Here is a 23,603-nt window from a genome sequence, read left to right on the forward strand (position 1 = left end):
AATACAGTTATTAGTAGTGTTTGCTAAGGTGAGCATCAATATTACTATTGTTCATACTTGAACAAGCACTTTTTTTATTTGGCTTGTCCTAACGCTTTTTGTGTGACAGAAATAAATGATGCCTCAAATTACATGCCGTGCTACAGAGAGCTGTGCTGTTACCTTTTTAATAAATTAATAGGACAACTTATTTATTTATTTATTTGAACGATTTTTGTCTAGCAGATAAAAAACAGATAAAAAATCTCATGGACTAGCAGTGAATAAGGATCACAAGTCTAGAGGCAGAAAATCATAAATGGACTCTATAGAGCCAGTAAGCAAGCATTCCGTGATTAGAAATGAACTGTTTTATTCATAGATAATACTTTGAATTGATTTGCATGACTTTATTTGTAACTACACTGAAAAATAGCTTTAATGGATTTAATTTTGCTAGTAAATTTCACAAATAAACATGGCAAAACCTCAAGTAACACAATAAAGTAAATGAGAAATGTTTGAGTAGAAAATAAAGTCTTGTTGTAACATATTGCAATATTTTAAAAATTTGTAAAAATTACAAATTCTGTCATATTTTACAGACCCTCATGTTGTTCCAAACTTGTATGAATTTCTTACATACATGCTTTATCTTTATCTAAATCTTTGTGATAATGACAAAAATAGAACTGAATAAAGACTTTAGAAACAGTTATATACAGTATATACAGTCATATATATATATATATATATATATATATATATATATATATATATATATATATAAATAAAATAAATAATGTCAGACACTAAAAAAAGACTGTAGTAAACTGTAAAAACTGTTTTATATTTTTGTTTTTCATATAAATTGATTTATTTTTTATTACCAATAATAATATTGAAATATATTTAATTTATTCAAATATTTTTAATAAATATTAAAATTACTTTTTAAAATAATAATTTTAAATCATTATAACATTAATTAAGCATATTTTTTAAAAAGCAATTATTTAAATTGCTTAATATAAATAAATGTGTGTGTATATTTATTTAAATATATGTAAACTTTATACATTTTTTTACTTTTATTTAATACATTTATTAATATATTATATATTTAATTAATATATTAATATATTACATTTATTAAAAATATATTTAAAAATATGAATATAATAAATAATATATTTAATAAACTTTATAAAATGTTTTATACATTTAAAACACACACACACACACACACACACACACACATACATACATACATATATATATATATATATATATATATATATATATATATATATATATATATATATATATAACTATTATTTATAAACTATTATAATTATATTATAAAGTAATTATAATATGCATTATCATATTAAAAAGACTGAATATAGTAAACTGTAAAAACTGTTTTATATTTGTTTTTATATAAATTGATTTTTTTATAATTATTATAAATTAGTTTAACATTAATTAAGCATATTTTTAAATAGGAATTATATATATATATATATTGTATTAAATATATTTACATATATAAATAATTAATAAATGTGTGTGTGTGTGTGTGTGTGTGTGTGTATATATATATATATATTATATACTATATATTATATAATTATATAATATGATATAATATTTAAGTAATATATTTATATATTTTATTCATAAAAATGTATTTAATAAATATTAATATAATAATAATAATAATATATTTAATAAACTTGTTGTTTATGTTATGTTTTTTAAATATTTTATATATATATAACTATTATTTATAAACTATTCTAAAATAATTATAATACGCACTATTATATTATTATTTTTAGTTTTACATTTTTTTCATATAAATTGATTTATGTTTATTACCAATAATTTGCAGATGAGCGATATATATTCATTCAAATATATTTAATTTATTGAAAAAATATTAAAATGAGTTAATTATTATAAATTGTTCTAACATAAAGGCATTTTTAAAAAAAAAAGCTAATATAACTATATCTAACTTATTAAAAATATATTTAATAAATATTAATTAAGCATATTAAAAAAGCTTTTCCTTATTTTATTTATTATTTATTTATTATATTAAAATGACAAAATTGAGTAAAAAAAAGTAAAATAATAATAATACAAATAACTTATATATTTGATATATGTAATTTGAATGTAAGTGTGTCAAAGTCATCTTGTTCAATATAATCCAGTAATCTTTGTTTAATTTGAAAATAATATATTTTCATATTGTTTCTAGTATGTTTACAGTTAAACTGTTTTTTAACCACTACTTCTATTAAATGGGCAGTTGTGAATAATCACATCCAAAACAATTCCTTCAGAATAACTGATCTGTGTTTGAAATGTTTCATTTTTATTATTTTCATTTTTAAGTATTAACTAAACTAAATAAGTAAACCTAAACAAAAGCCTTCACGTTCAAGAGACAAAAAGGTCTATATTAGTTTATAACTGGAAAAAAACAAAATCATATTGTATTTGGGCAGAATCTGTAGTTGAAATGGCACATTTTCATTTTTAAGTACACTTTTCATGCTGCTAAAATGCATTTATTTTGTAAACTGGGAAACTAGATAAAAGTATTCATGCTAATTTTATCACAGAGTAACAATATTGTATTTGTTTCGCAGAATCTGCAGCTGCAACTGTACATTTTCATTATTTTCAGTTTTAAAGAAACAGTTCACCCAAAAATTAAAATTCTGTCAACTAAAATAAAAAGTCAATGGCTACCGTAAACTATTTGGTATCAGCATTCTTTAAAATATCTTATTCAGAAGACAAAAACTCTGGTTTGGAACAAGTAAATAATGACAGAATGTTCATTTTTGAGTGAGCTCAAATCCCTGAACACTTGAATTACACCAGGACGCTAAAAAGTCTTCACATACATCCTATTATTAAACAGACAAAAAGGTCTCCACTGGTTTATCGCAAAGAAATTGGCCGTTAAATCTGATGAACTGAGACACAATGACTCAATCATTGGCTAGGGAACAGATGAACATGTTTGCTTCCTGCGTGACTAACTGTTTGTCTAACACCTCCGAGCCGCACGCCGGCCGCTCGAACCCACAGCAGCGCAAGCCGAGCTCAGCTGTTAGATAACCTACCTCCAGAGAGGGCAGAGCCGCCACACTGTGTCCGGTTCCTGGATTAGAACCCACAACCTTCCACTCACCAGCAGCCCAATGAGAGAGCGGGATAGAGGGAGGAAGAGTCAGGGCGACGCTCGGGGAGAGCGGGAGGGAACGGGACAGCGGCGGGGTGCTGACTCTCTTTTGGGATTGTGCAGAGGAGAGGCCGGTGAAGAGAGACGGGGAGAGAGAGGGCGACAGGGGCAGAGGTGCGAACGGGAGCGAGAGGCTGAGGGAGGGAGACAGGGATCGGGGACGGATCGGCGGGGTACTCACGGATTGTCGGAAGGGTTGTGGGGGGGCAGTGGGTGGGATCTCCATGCTTGGCTGCTTCCCTGTGGCGATGCTCTTCCGCCTGAGCCGAGCGTTGTCTGACAGGGAGAGACAGAGTAAAGCATCACAACCAGCAGCAGATAATGTAACTAAAGGCTGGAAAACAATGCCGTTTGCACAGATTTTTTTGCCCTGATTTGCACTCTGGATGAGTTTGAGTCAGTCAGCAGATTTTGGGCAGTCAGAGATTTTCATAGTGTCTAACTGGCACAGATCTGATTTATTTTTTATTTTTTAGCTTGAGTCCATCCAAGATATCAATCATGTTTTCAGCTTTTGTTAATTGAAAAAATAAAATATTTTATTCAAATTCTGGCTGTATATTTATTCTTCATATTTACTGATTAATTTTAAGTGAGCTTTAGATGTCGGCAAATAGTACAGATATAAAAATAGAGAAAACTAGAATGCACAAATGACATGAAATAAAAGAAAATAAAATATTCTGCCTGTTATGATAATAATGATATTTAGTCTTCAAATGTATTGATTAATTTTAAGTGAGCTTTAGATGACAGCAAATAGTCCAGATATAAAAACAGAAAAAATTAAAATGCACAAATAAAATAAAATAAAATAAAATATAAAAATTTTGGCTGTTATGATAACTATGGTATTTATTCTTCATATTTACTGATTCATTTTAAGTGAGCTTTAGATGATGGCAAATAGTCCAGATATAAAAATAGAGAAAATTTAAATGCACAAAAAAAAAAAAAAAAAAAAAATAACAATATAAATAAAATAAAATAAAATAAAATAAAATAAAATAAAATAAAATAAAATAAAATAAAATAAAATAAAATAAAATAAAATAAAATAAAATAAGCTGATAACCAGTTTGGTCCCATTATATTATGGGGAAAATGAGAATGCACAAAATAAATATCCACTGAGAAATTAAAAAATAAAATTAAACAATAAAATAAAATAAAATAAAATAATATAAAATAAAATAAAATAAAATAAAATAAAATAAAATAAAATAAAATAAAATAAAATAAAATAAACAATTTTAAAAAGCTGAAAACCAGTTTGGTACGATTATATTATGGGGAAAATGAGAATGCACATGCAAAAAATAAATAAATTTAATTTGATAAGAAGTTTGGTTCCATTATATTATTCCATTATTATCTTGAAACAGAATAAAATAAATATCCACCGAGAAATAATAAAATGAAATAAAAAAAACAAAATGAAAAATAAAAATAAGAAATGCTGGTTTGGCAACAAACTAAAATTAAAAAAAAAAAAAAACATTTATAAAAATGTAAAAGTTTAAGTTCAATTTAAAAGTACTAAAATGACTAAAACTAAAATAAAAATAAACGAAGAGTAAATAGAAATATTAAAAATGAATAAAAACAATAGCATTTAGTAGTTTTGACAAACATGATAAATAAAAATTGTTCCTTCACATGACTCCTTATCAGTGGATTAGAAAAAGTTTTTTAATTGTATTCTACATAATGATGGCCATCATGTTAACACGACTATCGAAACACTATTAGCTTTTAACTTTCCAATGTGGATTAAATAAATCATCAGTGATAAATATACCTGTTAATGGGGTTAAAACCCTTACATCACCAGCAAACAAATTTAAATAATTTGAGTAAAAGTTGCTTGCGTTACTTGCCATTTTGTAACCCAATAAATATTAGATCATAAATTAAGAATGATAGACTGACACTCACAGATAATCAGTGACATCCGTTGTAAATTGCATTACTTCTAAACAACTTTTAAGTGAAAAAAAAAAACACGGGAAGACATATTATGTCATATGATTGTCGCAATACGCCGCCAAAACGACAGTATGAGCAAAAATCAATGTGGCTTTTCTTTACGTTTTGGTGCCAGGTTGTGTTTCACCGAAAGATGGAGTCTGGCTCATCTCGTATATGATGCTGCGAGTGACACTATGGCTCTGTCCCAAAACCAAGTGGACTGCCAATGTAGGCAGCTTTCCCAATGCAAAGCCTGTTCCAAAAGGTAAGAATACCTTTTTTTTTTGGCTGTTGTGGTTAGAGCAATACCATAATGCATTTCAACAAGCACCAATCCATCTAAAGCTGTCAATTAAGCAAAAGAAATGTCCGCTACTATAATCATCAATACAAAAATATTATGCTATCTATTTAAAACTATCAATTTGACTATTTACTATTTATATGTCTACAATATGTTAAGGTCAAAAGTTTACACCCCCTTTTAGAATCTGCAAAATGGTAATTATTTTACTAAAATAAGAGGAATCATACAAAATGCATGTTATTGTTTATTTAGTACTGACCTGAATAAGATATTTCACATAAAGATGTTTACATATAGTCCACAAGAGAAAATAATAGCTGAATTTATAAAAATGACCCCGTTCGAACGTTTACATCTACTTGATTCTTAATACTGTATTGTTACCTGAATAATCCACAGCTGTTTTTTTTTTTTTTGTGTGTGTTTAGTGATAGTTGTTCATGAGTTAAACTGCCTGCTATTCTTCAGAAAAATCCTTAAAATCCCATAAATTCTTTGGTTTTTCATCATTTTTGTGTATTTGAACCCTTTCTAACAATGACTGTATGATTTTGATGATTCATCTTTTCACACTGAGGGACTCATATGCAACTATTACAGAAAGTTCAAACACTCACTGATGCTCCAGAACGAAAAATTATACATTAAAAGACAGGGTGAAAACTTTTGAACAGTATGGAGATGTGTACATTTTTCTTATTTTGCCTAAATATCACATTTTTTGTTTATTTTAGTACTGCCCTTCAGAAGCTACAGAAGATACTTACATGTTTCCCAGAAGACAAAATAAGTTAAATTCACCCTGATCTTCAAATTCAAAAGTTTTAATTCTAAAGCATCAGTGAGCATTTGAATCTTCCGCAATAGTTGCATATGAGTCCTTCAGTTGTCCTCAGTGTGAAAAGATGGATCTCAAAATCATACAGCCATTGTTGGAAAGGGTTCAAATACACAAAGATGCTGGAAAACCAAAGAATTTGTGGGACCTGAAGGACTTTTCTCAAGAACAGCAGGCCAGTCTCTTGTGGACAATATATAAGCATCTTTTATGTGAAATATCTTATTCAGGTCAGTACTAAATAAACTGTAACATACACTTTGTATTATCCTCTTTTTTGGTAAAATAATTAACATTTTGCAGATTCTAAAAAGGGGGTGTGAACTTTTGAACTCAACTGCATATATATATATATATATATATATATATATATATATATATAGACTTGACTCCTCATCAAGGCTGCATTTATTTAATAAAAAATACAGCAAAACTGTTAAATAATATTACAATTTAAAACACCTGTTTTCTACTGTACTACATTTTAAAATGTAATTTATTCCTGTGATGCAAAACTGACTTTTCAGAATCAGTACTCCAGTCTTCAGTGTCACATGATCCTTCAGAAATCAATCTAATATGCTAATATGAAGTCCCTCAATTTTACTGTAACATTATACATTACTTTCTCTTTTGATCAACTGAACGTGTCCTCACTGAATAAAAGTATTCATTTCTTTAAACAAAAATCATACTGAGCCCAAAATTGTCCATTATATGAATAAATAAAAATTAATCTTATTTACAAACAAATGAAAATGATGTACAATACAATTTCATGACCTGTAAGCAATATCTACGGCCAGTAAATGTTCCCAATTAAACAGTTTTTTTAAGCAGACGTGGCAAAAAGTTAATTTTAGACCACAGAAATTACACATCCAGTAAAGAAAATGTCCAAACAATGAGAAATAAAACAGCCTAACTGCAGGCACAAGAGACCGGCACTTGCAAACAAAGTGCTTATTGACTGGCGTCCTTGAGTGAGTACCGGATACAGAAGCGCAGTCATTGGCAGACACGACTATTGCTCAGGAACGTGAAGTCATTAAAACAAGACCAACAGAAACAAATGAATGGACCGCTTAATGAACGTAAAGGTGCTGGGAGGGGAACAGTCTGAAAGAAGCAGTCCTCCACCATCAAACCATCCGTCTCTCCTGCTCGCTGCTGCGATAACCCTCCCATAAATCTGAGTGTAAATACCCACCGTCTCTCCAGCCAATGCAATCTGTCTCTCTCTCTCAATCTTTGAAGCTCACAGCTCACACACACACACACACACACACACTAACACAACCATACAGTTCTCTCGCCTTGCACCCACGCAACTCTTTTACATAAATCAAACAGTGTATTTATCCATCTCTCTGCCTCTCTCTTTTTTATCAGAGCATTTTCCTTCTCTTCACCTCTTTCACATTCATTCCCAGTCCATTCTCTGCACTTTCTCAAAATCTCAAAATCTCTTCTGCTGATCTGATGTACTCTCTCCTGATGCACAGCCCCCACTGAGCTGGTTTTACAGTTCTTATGATGTAATACATCAGTTATAGTCAAATATATTTCACATATTGATTCACCTGAGGCCACTGTTCTTGGTCATGCTGTCTCTTGAATTGGTTCTGTAATACTGTACACTGTAAATGAGTAATTTATATGACTTCTGGCTCTACTAACAGGTTTGTGTGTGTGTGCCAATGGGGACAGAAAGCCATAAAAATATGCAACAAGTATCAGAGTTGTTGCCATGACAAACAGCAAGTATCTTCTTTTCTATTACTCTGAATCAACAATCAGCTCTCACAACTGTTTCTGGTTTAATTGACCCTTCGCAAAGACCCGCCCCCTTCTTACTGTTGATATTCCCGACAAGCCGTTCTCACGCAGTAAAAAAATACATGGAGAAGCAAAGAGGAAACAGACAACGCGCTGACAGACAAGACAAAACATGTTACTTTTGGTAGAAACCAAGTCTCTGCTTTCAAATGCTGTCGTTTTGTAAGAAATTCAAACAATAAATAAAGTTTTGTGGCCCTTTTGCGTTGTGACAGATTGCTGTAGCGCCTCAGTTCAAGCGGCAGGTGAACCGATGATCTCTTTCGATTTACTAGTCATAGCACAACACATAAACATGAATTAACATCAGAAGCTATCGTTTCGATCGCGGAAAAACTTTAAAGGATAACCATTGCCAAAATGCAACCTGGGCTGTTTTTTTTTAACTGTAAACGAGACAAACTTATATCTAAAAGCATAATTACGACGAATGAGCCGTTTTTGAGATTGACCGTGATTTCGTTTTGTGGTCAATGGCCGGTGAATGTAAAGATGGATAGCTCCTAAAGCATATTTCCATATAAATGCACGGCTAATTCGTTGTTTTGTCGCAAGTGAAAAACAATATTAACCTTCTAGTTGTAAAAAGAGCCTCATATAAGCCTAATATTTCATCCTATGGAGTCCATTCATTCGCATTCGGAGATCGACACTTCTTGACTGGCAAGACGGCTGCGAGCGGAAACCCAAACAGTGAAAGTGAGTTGTTCAAAACCTTTCTTTTTAGTAAACTCTGTGTACACAAACAATGTTCTCAATGCTCGAGTTCATGTGTAGAGACCCAGACGATACTTCGAGCAAAGTTTCATGGTGTGTCGAGCCTTCTTAGTGTTGTAAAAATATCGATTTTGATGCGCTCAAAGTTATGCCCCTAGAACTCCCATTCACCGGCCATTGACCACAAAACGAAATCACGGTCAATCTCAAAAACGGCTCGTTTGTCGTAATTATGCTTTTAGATATAAGTTTGTCTCATTTACAGTAAAAAAAAAAACAGCCCAGTTTGCATTTTGGCAATAGTTATCCTTTAATATACCCCATTTTCAAGTTCAAGTACACCGACGTTAATCCACTCTCCTTTCTGTTTTGTTTGTCAGACAAAATGGCGGATTCAGCGTTCTGATTGGTCAGCTCGCCTGTCAATCAAACAGCGAAGGGTCAATTAAAACATACTTTTTGTATTATATATTCTACCTCACAGACATAGATTATATTCTGTCTTGTGTTTAAGAGATATTGTAAAGGTAGTCAATTTATACATGTACTTTCTAAACTGATAACAAATCAGAAAACAATATACAGTTCTTAATAGAAATAAATGTAAAAAAACACAATGTAAAAAAAACATGTATTATTATCAATTTGGAAATCTGTTGTGCTGTTAAATATTTTTTTGGAAACTCATAGGTGTAATGAGGACTCTGGGAAGCGTGCAAGCTTTATTAAACAGATCGTAGTCAAGACAGGCAGGGTCGAACACCAGCAAACAGGAATGCGTAGGCAAGACAAAAGCGTAATCCAGTAAACAGGCAGAACGTCAAAAATCCAGTGAGCAGTCCGAAAGTAACAAATAAACAATGCAATGAAACAAGGCAAAACTATGGCAAGAAAACAAAACAAAACAATGGCAAAATAACTATGATCATGAAACGAAACCGTGAAAATAACAAAAACAGGGCAATGAAATAAGAGAAACGCTTGGTAGAGTCCACAACAGCAAAACAATACTTCGCAATGTCTGTTTGGTAATGGCTGCTCTTTATGGTCACCAAACAGGAAGTAACCAACGAGGCAGCAGAGGGAGCAGCAACAGTCAGAGTGAGTAAGGGCTCCCTCTGCTGGCCTGGCGTTACAATAGGTCAGATTGCCTGTCAATCAAACTCCCTGCGAAGGGTGAATTAAAACATGCTTTTTGTATTATATATTCTACCTCACAGACATAGATTATATTCTGTCTTGTGTTTAAGAGATATAGCAAAGTTAGTAAATTTATACATTTGCTTTCTATACTTATAACAAATCAGAAAACATTATACATTAATTCTTAAAAAAATAAACACAATTTAAAAAAATACATTTATTATTATCAATTTTGAAATCAGTTGTGCTGCTAAGTATTTTTGTGGAAACGTTTGATGAATAGAAATGTCAAAAGAACATCTTTAAAACATCTAAATATAAATATGTTTAACATTCTAAATGCATTTACTGTCACTTTTTATCAATTTAATGGCCCTGCTAAATATATATATATATATATATATATATATATATATATATAATTTTTTTTTTTTTTTACATATATGAAACTACATTATTAACATCAGAAGGTATCTTATTTCAACTGAAACAGAAAGATGTCAGTACACACCATTTTTCAAGTTTAGGTCCACTGATATTAATCTACTCTCCTGTCTGGTTTGTTTGTCAGACAAAATGACGGATTAAGAATTATGACTGGTCATAATGTACATATTTACTTTCTGAACTCAACAAATCAGAAAAAGTTACAGTTCTTAAAGGGAACCGTTTACAATCTGTATGGCTTAATATAACATAAATGATGTCTGAAATATAGCAAAAAAAAAAAAAAAAAACTAATTAAATCCACATCATTTTATACATATTGCTGACAATGGAGGGCACCAAAATGATGTTAAATGGTTGCACTCGGTGAGCTACTGGAGCCACCTGTTGCTATTTTTACCACAACACAATTCAGAATATACAACTCTGAAAATAAAATACTAAGTTGACAACTACCTCTACTGAATGAGCTTACAGGTGGCAATGGTTGTACGTCTAGGCTTAAACCAAATGTCGTAAATGATTTTCCCCACAAGAAATCTTAGCACCCCCAGATATCGAATGCAATCTGCGCTGAGAAACTCCTTCAGTGGCTGTGGCATCATGACAAGCGCTGACATGTTTACATCCAATCGGGTGTGTTTCCCAAATTCATCGTTAGCTAACTATGTTCGTTCGTTCCATTAAACTACTGGTTTAACGACGGAACTTACTAACGACGGAACGACAACCTTAGTTGCTTTCAGGAAACGCACCCCAGGATGGCATCTAGCTTTTTTTTGTCTCTGGCATTTATAAGCTCTTTTACAGTAAGTCTACTAAATACCTCAAAGGCATCAGGGCTAAAGTGGAGAGAGCAAAGATGCAGGTGTTTAGGACGTTTTATTCATCCACAGGCATCTTTTCATTTATTTGCTCCTGTTCTTATCACTAGGAAAAGCAGTGAAGACTTAGATCAGCCCTTCAACTGAAAAGTTTCTTGCCCTTCGACTGAAAAATACAACCAAAAGCCACACAACATGGCAACTTCTCAGTTTTTTATTTTTAGAGTTGTGTTACAGTAACAAATAGCTACAGTTAGGGGCAGTAGCTCACAGCCCAAGCGGCAACCTCCCGCTCTCTCTATTGAATCGAACACGGAAGTAACTTAAACTGCAATTCATCGACTGGCCACTAGAGACTGGCTCCATGTTAAAATGCCCAACTTTACAGCAGAAAAAATATGTTTTGGTCTATATAGCTAATTTTGCCCTTCATGTCAACTGTGAGGGGGGTGAATTTATTTATAACTCATCAGTTTAAGTTATATTTAGCCGTAAAGTTCTGCATAATTAAGGGCGTGGCTACTTGAGTGACAGGTGGATTGCCGCTGCTGTCACCACTGTCACTAGGTGGGCGTGGTTTCAGCAACCAGCTCCACCCACATCCCACCTCTTTGCCCATTTTCGATTATCTGGGAGTTACGTGATTCCAAGATGCCGACGACTGACTCCCGCCCACTATGAGCTTCAAAAATGCTCTTCAGAAACCTATGGGTGACGTCACCGACACTATGTCCGTATATTTAATAAAACAACTTAAGTCTTTCATGGGTGCTCTGCTATATATTTTAGTAAAATACATAATTTATGTTATATTAAGTCAAGTCTTAATACTTGGGGTTCCCTTTAAAAGAAATAAACACAAATGTAAGAAACATTTCTTATTATTATCAATGTTGAAAACACTTGTGCTGCTAAATATTCTGGTGGAAACTGTGCTTTCTTAATTTTTGATTAATTGAAAATTCAAAAGAACAATTTTTATTTAAATCTAAAATATTTTTTCACATTACAAAAGTCTTTACTGTCACTTTTGATCAATTTAATGTCTTTGCAGAATAAAAAATAAATAAAAATTTCTTTTTAAAAAACACCTACGTAATCAACTCTTAGAAGTACACTAATACTAAAACCCATAAAGCTACATTTTTAATAAAGTCTTTAACAAATCACACCCACATGAAAGAGGCTTTTTGATGAATTTAAATCAGAATGGTCATTTTCAGATGAAACAATCATCATGAGATGTGTTTCCATGACGACTGCAAGACTTTGAAGCATTGTATAACTTTGTTCTGATTTGTTGTGATTGCTCTGTTGAATTCAGAATGAATGCAATATTTTTTTTTTATAAACACTGTCCATTCTTTCTTTTTTGAAATTACCAAAATATCACAAGACAGACTATCACCTTTTTTAAGCGCAATCATGTTGTGAAACAGAATCATTATATGTGACCCTGGAACACAAAACCAGTCTTAAGTAGCACAGGTATAGGCAAAAATACATTGTATAGGTCAAAATTATAATTTTTTTCTTTTACACCAAAAATCATTAGGATATTAAGTAAAGATCAGGTTCCATGAATATATTTTTTTGTAAACGTCCTACCATAAATATATCAAAACTTAATTTTTGGTTAACAATATGCATTGTTAAGAACTTCATTTGGACAACTTTAAAGGCGATTTTCTAAGTATTTTGAATTTTTTGCACCCTCAGAATCTATATTTTCAAATAGTTGTATTCTCAGCCAAATATTGTCCTATCCTAAAAAAAAAAAATACATCAATGCAAAGCTTATTTATTCAGCTTTCATATATATAAATCTGAATTTGTGGTCCAGGGTCACATATTTCCTACAATTTTCATCCCTACCCTTGAACACAGTGATGTTTTACCAGTTATATAACTAGTAATACAAGTCGTGGATGCCAATTGGTCAATACAACATTTGTATGAGTTACTTTCTTCTGTAATAACCAAACAGTTGACGGTAGCCATTGACTTCCATAGTAACGACCATGGAGGTCAATGGCTACCGTCAACTGTTTGGTTACCAACATTTTTCAAAATATCTACTTTTGTGTTCAACAGAAGAAAGAAATTCCTACAGGGTTGAAATAAGATGATTTAGCTTAGTAAAATGTTTTATTGAGAACTTACAGCCATACAGTCACAATAGAAAAACATTTCACATCTAATTGCTTAAATGATGTACTAAACTGAACATACAAAAGCTGTTACTGGGGCGGTATCATTATCAAATGGTACATGTTTGTACTAAAAGGGTCTATTTTGGTACATTATAGGCACACATTAGTAATGAATGTGTACATATTAGAACCTAATAGGTACAAAAGTGTACCTTTTAAAAAAGGTACCACCCCAGTGACAGATTTTGTACCAGTTTTTCTGAGAGCATATACATTTCTGAGTAAGTATATACAATAATACAATAGTTTGACTGTGTGCAATAAGTCAGAGCAAGGCAGTTTAAACAAATGATTCAGCAAATACATTTAGTTAATTGCAAATCAATGTCTAGTTTCCGATATGAATTGTCAAACGGTATGGAAATAAACTATAATTCACTTTAATGTGTCTGGGACGGAGAGAGCATTTAAAACACGAATTAACGTTCACCCTTACAAACGCCCTTCAAGAACGGCAGGACTTAATGGACTGAACCTGATCGCAGGCCAGAGGTCAGTATTCCTTTTAATTAGGCCCAACTGAAAGCCAAAGTAAAGCGGGCTCGATACGTCCATTTATTTCAATTTCTCCCTCTGTCCTTTTTGATCCAAATGCAGGCTCTTTATTTGGTTGCCATGGCAACATTTTCTAGTACCTTACATTTGACTAACATGATGAAACGCTGAAGTGATGGAACACAAAAATCACACGTATGTGAACACGCATGTGCTAAGACAATCGGACGGACCACCGAAGTTGCATTTCGATGGAGTTCAAACGGGCACGGTCTGTTATCAAACACAGCATTTGCTAAAATAAACCAGTGTTCTGCATCTCCAGGATAAGAGGACGTATTTTCTATCACACGATAATGGACTTTAATATTCCTCCCAACATAGGTGTGCGCAAGTGCGTGCATGTGTGGGTGAGAGCATGTGTGTGTGTGCACTTTTTATTCTCAATGTAAATCTGATGTCAAGCTGAAAGCCAGAGCTGAAGTGTGTGGGTGGAAACAGCTTCAAGCTTCAGTCCCTTTGAGAGAGACAGAACGGAAGAGAGAGAGACAGTGAAAGGAGGGGGAGCAAACATGATAAAAAGTGAAACTAATGAAAAAAAATAATAATAACTGCTCAGCTTCTGATTGATATGCGTGGGGTTGGTGGCGGATCGATTTTTACGCCTAAATTGGATTTGTAATGGTGCATGAGGCTCGAACGAAACAAAGAAATGAAAACAGTTTTATTTGAAATGAAGCTTTATTGAGTATTATTGTTAAAGATGTAATTTTTCAGATATTAATGTACTTTTCTTTCATCCCAGCTCAATATGCATAGAAAGTTGTAAGTAATGCAACACCACCTGTTCTGACTAGTTTTGTCTGAATAGTATTGGTTTAGTATCACTGAGTTATTAATATTAAACACTGATTTTAATTATTGCATATAAAATTAAGGTTTTTGTTTACATAACATGCGTGTACTGTGTACAGTTTATTTGTGTATATGTATATACACATTATATTTATGAAATGTATATATACACACTACCAGTCAAAAGTTTTTGAACATTAACATTTAATCTCCTCTGCTCACCAAGCTTGCTTTTATTTGATTCAAAATACAGAAAAAGCAGTAATATTGTGAAATATTTTTACTCTTTAAAATAACTGCTTTCTCTTTAAATTTATTTTTAAATTATTTTAATTTAATTTATTCCTTGAAATTTTCAGCATCATTACTCCATCATCAGTGTCACATGACCCATCAGAAATCATTATATGCTGATTTATTATTATTAGTTCAGTAATTTTTTTTTTTCAGGATTCTTGAATGGAAATGAATAGAAAGATCCAAAGATCAGCATTTCTGTTATGACAACTCTCGGAAAAGTGTAGCATGGTAATGGATATGACAATGTTAATGTATTTGGTCTTGCTACTGCCAAAGTATATGGCAATACGGTGCTGTGAGTATTTAAGACATACTTCTGCTGCACAAATAGCATAAAATAACCCATAAAAGATCTATACAGGTGGAGCTGGGGAAGGTGGAGGGTTTCAGAGGCACTCTGAAAGCACGCTGCGAAATGCCCAAATAAATGCTACCAGCCATTTAAATGGGGTCCTATTATGCATTTTCACTTTTTGAATTTTAGCCAGTATGTGGTGTGTATGTTTGGGCATAAAAAAGAGCTACAAAGTTACAAATCTCAAAGTCCACTCCAAAGGGAGAATCCCTTTTCAAGAAAAAAAATCCCTTTTCAAGAACTACAAGGAATGGCTCCTTTGGATTACAGTGTTTGTTTTCCGGATGCTATGATGTCACAACGAGGTCCATTAGAATATCATTTAAATAAATCCTGCCTATGGAAATTCAAATCGTTGGCGGGTGGGGAGGGACAATTTGCCTAACTTAGGATGCTTCAGCGAGCCGCAGGTCCGCTCGTATAAACACAAGCATTGACTAAAGATTCCACAAACTGCTCCAGTAGCCATGTTGGAGACGCGCCGCAGACTTGTGCGGTAGAGAGGGTCGAAACACATGCGGAGCCACGGCTGATGTAAACACAAGCATTGACCGTAAATGTGTGCAGTGTGTGGTAAGAGATTTATTCATCATATAGTGTAGATAGCTTCACTAGCCTTATGCTGGAGCTGGTTTCGCGCATGTAAATTATTAAATAAATTAGCACAATAATGAGAATATCATGTATCAGCGATCTCGCAGCCTGACGATAGGACCAACACTACTGCAGCATATTATTTACTCACCCTCCATGCATCCTAGGTGTATATGACTTCCTTCTTTCAGACGAATGCAATCGGAATTATATTAAAAATAATCCTGGCACTCCCAAGCTTTACAACAGCATAGACTAAATGGCATAGACAAGTGTTTCTCTCCATCAGTCCAAAACAAGTCAGTCCATAACAGGCCCGGATTGGCTAATCGGGAGGACCGGGAGAATTCCCGGTGGGCCGGTCCGTTTTTTTGGCCGCGAGGGCCGGTGTCCCTAGCTGCCTGCACTCACAGCAGTCGCCAGGGGCGGACTGTCCATCGGGAGAATTTTTGGCCCGCTACCCTCCAATTTTTATTATTATTATTTTAATATTGTTGTTGTTGTTTTTGTTGCCGGCCTAATGTACTAAAGTGGTTATTTCAGAATTAGCCATTCAATAATAAAACTCTAATAAATCATAAATCGGTTAGTCTTGACTGGCACGCGTTTCGTCTCGCGCGCGCTCCGCGCATCCGCGCGTCCGCCGTCCGCCAAAACGACGCGAGACTGAAGTGCCCAGGTGGAGCAGAGAGACAAATCTGTCCTGTTTAGGACCTAAAGCGCAGGTCTGTTACATCTGTAAACAGACTATTGTAGTTTTGTCTTTGTTTACTTAAGTATTGAACTGCTAACAAATGTTAATCTATAAAAAATAGCGTTTTAAAACAGGTTTAGGGAGCTACCCTTATAAAAATTAACGGTGGTTTTACAAAACATGTTTACTATAGTTATACAATAATTATACAATATACAATGGTTTTGCTACACTATACTTTCACCATGGTATAAAATTATGATTATACTAATGGGAATCAATCCTAAAAAAAACCCCAAAAAAACATGGTTACTATGTTTACCATAGGCTCAATAATATCATGGTTAATTTTCCTTAGGGCCAAACATGACCCATGATAATGCAAAACATGTTTAGTTTTAAGATTTTTTAATAAATATATATTCAAGATGTAGCTAATTTTTGTTGTTTTAATTTTAACATTACGACAATAACACATGGTCCTAATGTAGTGGCCCTCTTTTTTCTGTTGCCCTTTTTTTCTATCAAATGTTTTAGTACTAATCATAAATTATATATAATTCTGAAAGCTTAGAAGCTCAAGAACCATCCTGGTGGCTGTCTCCTCCCCCTTAGCAGCAATGTCAAGTGTCATTTTACAAAATCACAACTTTTTACAATCTTGACAAAAACATGTCTTTAAAAAGGTCTCAGTATTTCTGCAATAATCTGCTGATTGTCTTCTTTAAAAAAGACCAACCTTAGATCTGTACTGTATAGGTGGTTGTAAAGGTCGAGATGTGTTTATGAAAAAAGTGACAGATACAAGAAAATTTGTTTAAAAAGTAAACACACATGAGAGACAGAGAGATTAAAAGAGATTAAAAGGCAAATTGGAAGTTCAAGAGATAGCATTTAATTATTTTACCCAGTTGATTTCAACTTTTCTTTATGTGATGATGAAAAATATTGTTGTCCAGGGTTTCAAATTTTGGTGTGGGATGGCCTGGATAAGTGTGAGATTTCCCGGCCTGAAATTTTGTCTCAGTCCGCCCCTGGTTAACGTCAAGCTAGTTAGGAGCAGTGCAAAACAATGATGTCTGCAAATCACCGTTCATGTTTATGTATCAAACCTTTTCTTGTACTGTTGCTCTTCAGCAGCAGCAGCCTCTAGTCCAGTTTGCTGCTAAGAGTGAAAAGCCAGGCCCCCGTAACATTACCAAGCACCAGTCATGAGCCCAACACACTAGAATGGGCAGGTAGGACAGTGCAATACTTGTTCTATTCTTTATTTGTGTTTAAGGACTCAACAATTTTGCACAGAATATATATTCAGATATTGCAGAAAAGGACATTGTGATGTTTAAAAGAGTAGTGTTAGACATTTACCCTTTAATGTTCTCATTTATGAAAAATATTTGAACTTATAAAGCAGCTGTTTACTTGAAAAAGACATGATAGTGTCATTAGAAAGTTTAATACATTTTATTTTAATCTTTATTTTATACATATAGCTTAATATACATTTGTATTTATTTGATATTTTTTCATTTCAAGGTTTGGATATTTATGAGCACTAATTCTAACAGAAAATACATACTGATACTGTTAAACATTATATTGTGTTAACTGTTCAAATAAATCTTCACTGTGAAGCAACACTTAGGCTACTGTATTTGCACTGAATTGGAAATGACGTCATTTTAATATAGTCAGTCGTGAACTAAAGTGGGCCGGTCTAAGGCTTGAAACTCCAGGGCTGAAAAGGAGTCCCACTCCGGCCCTGGTCCATAATAAAAAGTGCCTCACATGGCTCCGGAGGGGTCAGTAAAAGCCTGCTTTAGCGATCCGATGTGCTTTCGTAAGAAAAATATCCATATTTAAACGTAAGAATCACTTTAATCTAGGTTGCTGACTTAACTTGCTGCTTAGGGAAGGGGGCGTGGCAGGACTGAAACGCAGTCTAAGCTGTTCGCCAATTGCAACGCAGTGGAACTTCTAACTAATCACAACACATTTCGTTTTTCAGAAGTTGGGCCTTTACCAAACCCAGAACTAATCGAGCCATTTGTGCCAGCCTGGGGAGAAAGCTATTGTAATAATATAAATTATGTGAAAAACAATGCGTTTTTCGAATCACCAAGCATGTTCTAGTGCACCCACAAAACTAAATAAAGACTTTGTAAAAAACCATAATAGGACCCATTTAAATGTAAAGCTGCAAGCTCATTGGTTGCATATGCAACATGAACCAATCAGCTTGTGCCAAGTCGTACAATATCGTCAGTTACGTTCACAACCTGTCAGTCTGCGCCATCTAGAGTTTCATGGCAGAACTAGGCATTTATCTAAAAATAAAAAGCTTTTGTAATATTATACACTATACCATTTAAAAGCTACTTTTATTTAGTATGGATGAAATTCAGCTTTGAAATCACAGGAATAAATTACATTTTAAAATACATTCAAATAGAAAGCAGTCATTTAAAATTTAAAAAATATTTTATAATTTTTGCTGTATTTTGGATCAAATAAATGCAGGCTTGGTGAGCAGAAGAGACTTCTTTAAAAAACATTAAAAATCTTACTGTTCATAAACATTTGACTGGAAGTGTATATTCCTATTTACATATGATTTAGATTATATACAAAAATATAAATATATATTACATATATTTCTTAAATATATACATGTATGTATATTTATATATACATATAAATATACACAGTACACACACATATATTATGTAAACACAAACTTTTATTTTGGATGCGATTAATCACGCTTAATCAAATTGTCAGCATTAAATTCAATTTAATTAAAGTTTTAGTAATTTAGTCAATTTTATTCATTTAAAAATATCTTATATAAAATATAATATTTATACTGCATATATAATCTTTATATATAAATATATTTAAAAGTTATTTTAGTACATCACATCTTTCCCAACAGGATGGAGTAAAATAAGTTTTAGCATATTTTATTTATTTTACAAAGAAAAATACCAGTTCTGGATGCTAACAGGTCAATACAACATTTGCGTTACACAAAAATACAACAGATAATAACCTTAGTGTATAATCTCTCTGACTATAACCCATTTAGCTTAACAAAATAAACTTTTAATGAAAACTTATATTACTAATATTAATAAATACAAAAGACTAAATAACATACTAGTCAATTTTAGTAGCAGAAATCATATCTTTTAGTATTTTAGATAAACTAAATGAGAATGAGAAATATTTCTTTGCCAACATATAAAATAAGTTCTCGTATAAGTAATGATTTTTTTAGTATTTAATCACATCAAAAATAAAAAAAATCTGTACATAATATATATGTGTGTACTGTGTATATTTATTATATATATACAAATACACATTTTAAGAAAAAAATTATGTTTATATATTACATATATTTATATATAATATAAATTATATAAATATATATATATACATGTAAACATTTTCAAAATATATACTGTATGTGTGTCTATATTGTCTATAGAGATTGTGTAGTTACAGTATCTACCATCAAAGGAGCCAGTCTTATACAGTAACACTGGCTCGACCAATGGTGTGAGTTTGGAGGTGGGGCTATCACTTTGTTTGACAAATAGGCGTGTTTAGGAAACCTGTCTGACAATCATTATCTGTCCAGCTCATTAGGTGCCTCCATTATCATGTTCAACAAAAAAAGACTTTTAAGAACATCTTTTAGTCTTTTTAGATCTTTTGAGGTTGCAAAAGAAAAAAGAAGTGACGCCTGTAAATCCTGAAAACAAATTGCCAAAGGACTTCTGTGCATTTCTTGCTTCTTTTGTCAGTCTCAAGGTTTTTTCTTCTGCAGCAGTGGGTGTTTTTTATAGCTACCTAAGAGTCTTTTCAGAAAAGCATCACGAAACAACCTTCTATGGATTTGAAACACATTTTGCAGACTAGATATGCACATATCAAATGACTAAAGATATATGCAGCATTGCAAAAAGGTTTTTAGTATATTTCAGAAGCCCAAAAAGCCATTCATTTGAGACTACCTGATCATTTTAAATTCAGTTTTTTTAGTGCTGTACAAATTAATAATCGCGATTAATCACATCCAAAATAAAAGTATTTGTGTACATAATATGTGTGTGCTGTGTATATTTATCATGTATATATAAATACACACACATGCATGTACATATTTAAGAAACATGTTTATATATGAAATATATTTATAATATAAACCATATAAATACATGTAAATATTTTCAAAATATATACTGTGTGTCTTTATATATACATAATAAATATACACAGTACACACACATATATTATATAAACAAAAACTTTTACTTTGAATACAATTAATCGTGATTAGTCATTTAAACAGCACTCATTTTTTTCTAAATTCATCTTAAAGTCAGCTTTGTTGTGGCAAACATGTTTAAATTCATGCAAAAGACCAAATAAATAATGCAACCCTGTGTCTCCCCAATTACAAAATCAAATAGCCAACTGTAATGTGCAAGTTATTCCTACCTACAGAAGTAATGCAACTGTAAGGGGCGGCACAATCCCTTATTCCTCCTTAATTATTCCCGTCCAGGAACCAGAAGCAATCTCAAGCCACCAAGAAAGACAAATTGTCCAAACTGTCCATCTCTGATCATAATCCAGTCTCGATTTTTTTTAAAGTCACTTGCTTCTGTTTAAACTGTGAATGCGTTCTTTCTCTTCGCAGGTCAAGAGTTCCTTTAAAGGTCAACAGAAGGATGAATGCCCACACCATGTTTGATTATAACCATGTGTCTATATGCACTCGGCTCACAAAATTGGTGACTTTTTGACCACTAAATAAACCTAGAAAAACTTTTATTCTGGCTTAATGCCATATCTGACCTAACATGCCCTACTTCTAATCTTCAAATACAAATCCTAACTACAAAAAGGCATTTATAAATGAACTCTGGTTATTGCAATTAAATATAGGCTATATATTAGAGTAGTTTGCTTAGTTGAGTACATATACTTCACTAATACTATACATATTTAAGACTTATACTTGGATATCTAAACGTATTTACCTACAACAGTAAGAATTGTTAAAATTAATATTTACAATCAAGAATTGGCACACTATACTTAAAAAAGGAGTGTTTAACTGTTAGAATTGTTGTGTCTCATTTCTCCACCGTGTCTCAGTCACTCTCTCCAGCCCTGACAGCGGCTGTTCCTCAGCAGAGCGCCAGATGGAGAGCTCCGGGTCCCGGCGACGCTCGCCGGTATCTTTACGCACGACCCCGAACCGACGAGCCGCTTCCCTTCTGCCTTTACTGCGGTTACCAACACCAAATCTGCGGCGAAACTCTCTCATGTTTTACTTTAGCTATTTTAGGGCGTTGCAATCGAGCTATCAACGATTAAAACGCTCTGCGAGAGAACTTTTCCGAGCATGCGCGCACATGACTAAGGCGTTTATTCTAAGTAGCCTAAGCTTACACTTCCATTGCATCTAATGCAAACTTGCATGTGTGTGTGTGTGTGTGTGTGTGTGTGTGAGAGCCAGACTTCTCCGCAGCTCCGTGCCAGTGACACTGACGCGTAAATCCTCCGAGCGCACGGAGTTCAAACGTTCATTCTTGCGCAAAACCGACGCGTTTAGCGACGCATCGAATCTCCGGTTCAATTCCGAAATGGAAATCCTTCGCACGGGGAACAGCTGGAAGTCCTTCTTGCTGTATTCCGGTTTGCTCGTTTCCAGTAATGCACACAGGAATACCAGCAGCGATGCGATGCATCCTTCCCTGCAATTGTCCTTTTCTTTACTGCGCTCTCACTCACTCGAGGAGAGGAGAAGAGGGGCTGAGCTGGACAGGGGGGTGGGGGGAGAGATGGGATTTGATGGAGAGAACTTCATGTAAAAGCCTGGGGCAAACTCTCTCTCTCTTTTTCTTTCTCTGTGTCTTTCTCTCTCTCTCTCTCCCTCTCGCACACACACACACACGCACACGCAGCTATGGCGTGTGTGTGTGGATGTGACGCTCGCAGGCAGCCGGTGAGTGGAGAGGCTTTTGTAGAGGCAGGTTATGTGGGAGGAATGTGTGTAATTACACAACTACACAAACTGAAGACAAATGACAATGTAGATTAAACAGTGCCTGAGAGTGCGCGTACAGTAACGTTACAGAGAGATGCTGCGAGCTGCGTGTGTTAGCTTTCGCTGCTATCTTTGCTTTTAATTCTGTTGTGTAACTACTAGGAAAGATTGCACATTTGATTTGGACCACAAGGGTGTTGTGGGTGGTTGCCAGAGCATTACGCGGTTGCCAAGGTGTTCCGAGTGGTTTTTAGTGTGTTGCTATGCGGTTGCTAGGGTGTTCTGAGTTTCGTTGCTAGGAGGTTCTGGTTAAAGGAGCCCACTCGCAAGTTTCTGTGACGTTCTGGTAGGATGATGATAGTCTGATCGATTAGAGGAGTGATGGTACAGCGCTCCTTAAAGGGAAAGATCATCCAAAAATGACAATTCTTGACATTATTTATCCTTAAGGCGTTTTTAAACTCGTATGGCCTGTATGAAAGATAATTTGACATACAATTAGGTGGATTATTCATAATATGTACATATATATTAATAATTTATATATAAATATAGATTTTAAAAGAATTGTAATAGAAATAATGTATTTATATATTATATAATATTCTAAAATATTAAATAACAGTGTCTTTACTGTACATGCACTTATTTATATAAATAATTATATATAAATACACTAATATATAATTATTTGTTA

General features: G+C 33.3%; 1 protein-coding gene across 1 annotated transcript in view; it reads right to left on the reverse strand.

Annotated features, from left to right (window-relative positions):
- syngap1b (synaptic Ras GTPase activating protein 1b) overlaps nucleotides 1-22,183 on the reverse strand; it is a 74,250-nt gene extending 52,067 nt beyond the window's left edge. The window contains exons 1-4 of the mRNA XM_073847018.1: nucleotides 22,016-22,183; nucleotides 21,513-21,561; nucleotides 21,349-21,396; nucleotides 3,429-3,523 (exon numbers count right to left, since the gene is read on the reverse strand). Coding sequence (XP_073703119.1) covers nucleotides 3,429-3,523; nucleotides 21,349-21,396; nucleotides 21,513-21,561; nucleotides 22,016-22,183 — 360 coding nt within the window. The remainder of the gene's footprint in view (nucleotides 1-3,428; nucleotides 3,524-21,348; nucleotides 21,397-21,512; nucleotides 21,562-22,015) is intronic.
- Between the last annotated feature and the right edge of the window lie 1,420 nt (nucleotides 22,184-23,603).

This window comes from Garra rufa, chromosome 9 (genome assembly GCF_049309525.1).
Source record: "Garra rufa chromosome 9, GarRuf1.0, whole genome shotgun sequence".
Lineage (NCBI taxonomy): Eukaryota > Metazoa > Chordata > Actinopteri > Cypriniformes > Cyprinidae > Garra > Garra rufa.